This window comes from Silene latifolia, unplaced genomic scaffold (genome assembly GCF_048544455.1).
Source record: "Silene latifolia isolate original U9 population unplaced genomic scaffold, ASM4854445v1 scaffold_20.1, whole genome shotgun sequence".
NCBI lineage: Eukaryota > Viridiplantae > Streptophyta > Magnoliopsida > Caryophyllales > Caryophyllaceae > Silene > Silene latifolia.
The window spans coordinates 11,420,329-11,424,941 of NW_027413163.1; the positions used below are offsets into that span (position 1 = coordinate 11,420,329).

At 44.9% G+C, this 4,613-nt stretch overlaps 1 protein-coding gene across 1 annotated transcript; it reads right to left on the reverse strand.

The window, feature by feature from the left end:
* Nucleotides 1-1,902: 1,902 nt before the first annotated feature.
* On the reverse strand, nucleotides 1,903-2,463 carry LOC141638326 (uncharacterized). Its single transcript, XM_074447730.1, has one exon. It carries the CDS (start codon nucleotides 2,461-2,463, stop codon nucleotides 1,903-1,905), a length of 561 nt encoding a protein of 186 aa, XP_074303831.1.
* Nucleotides 2,464-4,613: the final 2,150 nt, after the last annotated feature.

The following is a 4,613-nucleotide window of genomic DNA, read 5'->3' on the forward strand; positions in this document are numbered from 1 at the left end:
ATTCTACGCGGCGTTGGAAAGCTAAGAGGATAAGCTTTCACCTCCAATTGGAATCACTCGATTATCTGCTCTATAACTCGAGATATAGCCATATGAAGCAGGCTGCAACATCGTGAAGTGCTTACTTGCTTGTTAAACTCGTACGCACCCATGCTTTTGCTATCTTTAGGCCTTGAAACGCGCACCAAGCTCATTCCTCGAGTCACTACTCCATGTAAAATCCTATGCTAAACACTTTGGGACAGATTTGGCTCATTATCTACTAAATTCCGCGATAATCTGCAATATTACATAAAAAGGCGGAAGTCGACGAAAAGGGGCAAATAGTAGAATAAACTACTAATAATAGACATAAAATGCGTGGAAATAAAGATGTAAAACATCATATTATAGACACGCATCACCATTCTTTGAACCCCACCAGAATCGAGACACCAACGAGCGGAGTTCGTCACAGAAATTGGACGGAAGTTTAAATACACTCATCGCATAGGTGGGAATAGATTGGGCCACGGCCTTTATCAAAACTTCCCTACCCGCCTTTGACAAGAGCATTCCTCGCCAACCCTGTAACTTTCGGCACAACTTGTCTCGAATTATCCTTGTAATTACCTGCTTAGAGTGACCCACTATGGTCGGGAGACCAAGATATTTTTCTTGTTCCTCAACAGCTCGCACACCTAACCATTCGGCTATTTGTTCCCGCTTCACTAAGCTGGTACCACGGCTAAAGGAGATCGTGATTTTGCTCAGATTGACGAGTTGCCCCGACGCTTTCTCATAGCACTTGACTATTTCCTTTACCTGCATAACTTCCGCTTCCCTTGCGCGAACAAATAAGATGCTATCGTCGGCGAACAATAAGTGGGAAACCATTGGGGATGCCGCTGCCACTCTTACCCCGTGAATAGTACCATTCTCCATAGCTCTCCTCATCAGGCCTGATAAAACTTCCGCGCACAAGATGAATAGATACGGGGATAATGGGTCCCCCTGCCGAAGTCCCCTACTCGGAATAAACTCATCCGTAAGGCTCCCATTGACTCTAATAGTGAACGAAATAGAGGAAACACACCGCATGACATTGTTTATCCAGCCATTATCAAACCCCATACGCCTTAAAACCCGCTCCAAGAAACTTCATTCGATACGGTCATACGCTTTGGTCATATCCAATTTAAGGGCCATATGTCCATCTCCAGTTCTAGTATTCTTCATGTGAAGAAAAATTTCGAAAGCCATTAGAATATTATCCGAAATGAGTCTCCCAGGAGTAAAAGCCGATTGGTTTTCCGAAACAATATCGCCCAAGAAAACTTTCAGCCTATTAGCCAAGACTTTAGATATTAATTTGTACACAACATTGCACAAACTAATAGGACGGAAATCAACAATTTTATCGGGTGCCTTTTTCTTTGGAATTAACACTATTTGTGTTTTGTTGAGGCCTATCGGGAATTGCCCTCCACGGAGTATATTAAGCGTTGTTTTTAGTACCAAAGGACCCACAATATGCCAATACGTCTGATAGAAAAGGCCATTCATGCCATCCGGTCCTGGAGCTTTAAGAGGATGCATTTGATTAAGAGCGAAAATTACCTCTTCTTCTTTATAGTCGGCTCGAAGACCTTCATTCATCTGATGCGTTACACGGTCAGCTACCACATCAAGAACATGGTCGTGAAATTGGGGGTTTTCAGACGTGAAAAGCTCCATAAAATATTTCTTCGTGGCATTGGCTATGTCTTCCGTCCCTACATGTTCCCGTCCATCATCATCCACAAGCCTCGCTATGTGATTTTTCTCCTTTCTTTGTCCCGCTTTACGGTGGAAATATTTGGTGTTCCGGTCCCCTTCTTGTAACCATAAAGCTCGAGATCTTTGTTTCCAGTATATCTCCTATTATCTAATTAATTTTACAATATCTTCCACAAGGAGCTTTCGTTCCTTAATAACCCGATTAGACCCACTGCCTTCGTTGAGTATTTTAAGCCTTTTCCTCTTCGCTTTAATATCCCGTAGGATTTTTCCGATGCTCAGCCCCTTCCACTCAGTTAGCTCTTTAGCACAAATTTCAATTGTGTTCATCAGGCCCCCTCCGCTAAAGTCCCACACCCTTTGAATCGTTTCCTCGCAACCATCCTCCCCCACCCACACTTGCTCAAATCGAAATGGCCTACTCCCACCTCTCCTTCCAGCCTCTCGGTAATTCAGTTGGAGCTTGATCGGGGCATGGTCCGACCATTCCCGATCCAAGTGCACAAGTTTCGACCTAGGGAAAGCTTCAAACCATGCCTCATTCCCCATAGCACGATCAATCCGAGACTGACGGTTGTTTTCCTCCTCTTGGCCATTATCATAGGTAAATTCATACCCCTCGAACTCCACATCCCTTAACCCACAGTCATCAACCGCTTCCCGGAAATTATTCATTTGCCATTGCGGGCGAGTACCTCCTTTCATCTCTGTGGCAAAAAGGATCTAATTATAGTCCCCGATACATATCCAAGGCATATTCTCCTCCTCCGCCCCTAGTAAGCGCAATAGCTCCCACGAAAGATGTCGATCACTCACCACTGGCCACCCATAGAAACCTGTGACTCTCCACTTCCCTGCACTACCATCTATCTCGAAATCCATATGATGCACTGACGCTGACCGGAAGTTACACGACACCTCCTTTCGCCAAAGGAAAGCTAAACCCCCTGACCTACCAACACTATCTACCTCCATACCTTCATAATCACCTAAACAAGCTCTCATCTTTCTCAACTCACTACCGCTCAATTTCGTTTCCCATAAAAATACCAGAGCGGAGGCCTCTCTCCGTAATAAATTATGGAGTCCTCCAACTGCATCGGGGTTGCCCAGCCCTCTGCAATTGAGACTTAAAAGATTCATTGTGTCGGGCGGGGTTGAGTCATCTTAACCTCTGCCCTAGGTATTGTAGCACCCCTGCTTAGTTTAACTTTCTTCATACACTCAGCCTCCCCATGTTCCAAACCCTCCCTTTCACGCTTCCCTCTATGATAATTATTATTGGTGTCCTGCTCAGTTGCCCTCCTGTCGACCTTTAATCTCGTTCACGAGCCCCTCCCCCCTCTGTTTTCCTGCAGCTCCGCAGATCCCACCCCCGCCTGTTCCACGTTCCTTCTCTCCATATGCACTTCACCCCCGACCCCTGCTTCCACCCTACCATCCTTTCCCCGCAACTCCAGCACCTCCTCCTCCCTCCCCTGTTCGCCTTCCCCCACAACCTCCCCACTCTGCATATCCCCGTCCTTTCTATCCCCTTGTCCACCTTCCAGCCAACCCTCCCCTCCACCTGATGGTGCAGTCTGTACAACCTTATTCACCCCTATGTCCATATGTCTCTTCGGTTTAATAGCAATATTCTGGAGCTTAGATATCATATTTGCAATAGCTTCATCCTCCTTCGCCTGAAATTCTGCTTCAAATGCGTCTGACAAGGACCTCGCTCTTACCATCGTTTTGTCTACTACCGTTTTAATGACTTTCCAAGGGGATGCCCTAAGCGATGCATCATAGCGTAACTCCCCCTCCTCATAGGGACCCTCATCATAATCTTTTTCCCCGTGTCCCAGAATTCCGCACCCATAACAGTATGTGGGTAAACGTTCATATTTAACTGTAAAAAAGTCTATCTTACCCGAACTGAGGCGAATAGAGACCTTGTCTTTTAGCGGCTTCCTAACATCATGCACCACTCTCAACCGAATAGCCCTCTCCATCTCCGGGTGGGGAGCTTCATCAATGGTGATGAATCTACCCAGTTGAGCCCCTAAACGCTTAGCATTCTCCTTATTAGACCTTCCTCGAAGGGGTAAGTCATAAACCCTAGCCCATAATGGCACTAAATGCAACGAGACATCCGTCATCTTCTCATCCAGGTTTGGCTCGCTAAAGCACCATATGAACTTCTCAAAATGCCATGGCTGTCTGTCAAGGATTTTTAGTTTATCCCGTTCATTATTGAATTTGAAGGTAAAGGTCTTCTCTCTCGCATCTAACAGTTTTCCCACAATTGCTTCCTTCGAGGACCAGAGTTTAATCATTGATTCAACCGCCGCTTTTGCGTTAATAGCTTTCGATGACCAGATTTTCCCGATGAGCATGAACGCTGCTTTACTTGGTTGCTCTTCCTCTACTCCAACATCCCACACGAACGTATCATCCTCCGTCATAATTTCTTTCCCCGCTCTCCTGCTACCTTCTCCTCTCTCATTGTACTCCATAACAGCAATATTTGGTTTAAGGACATTCAGAAGGAAGAACAATATTAGAAACAAGAAACCCTAACTAATAGATCGCAAAGATAGACCTTCAAGAACAAGGAAATCGCAAAGACGACTTAGACGAAACCCTCATAGAAACCCTAGAGGAGACTCATGTCCGTATGAGGGAGTATTTTAATCGTTAGCCAAGCTTCTAGTTTACTTGCAAATGTGTAGGATTAAGCTCCTAAAAGCTCTTATACCTACAAAACATGACAAAACATACAAATAAACTAGAAAGCAAATATTAGCTCAATATCACTAAGGTAGTGCATAATAACATTTAAATTAGAGCTAAAATATGGGGATAAAATGTAT

Excerpts from the sequence above, each read along its gene's own strand:
- LOC141638326 (XM_074447730.1), bottom strand. The coding sequence starts at position 2,463 with ATGAAAGGAGGTACTCGCCCGCAATGGCAAATGAATAATTTCCGGGAA.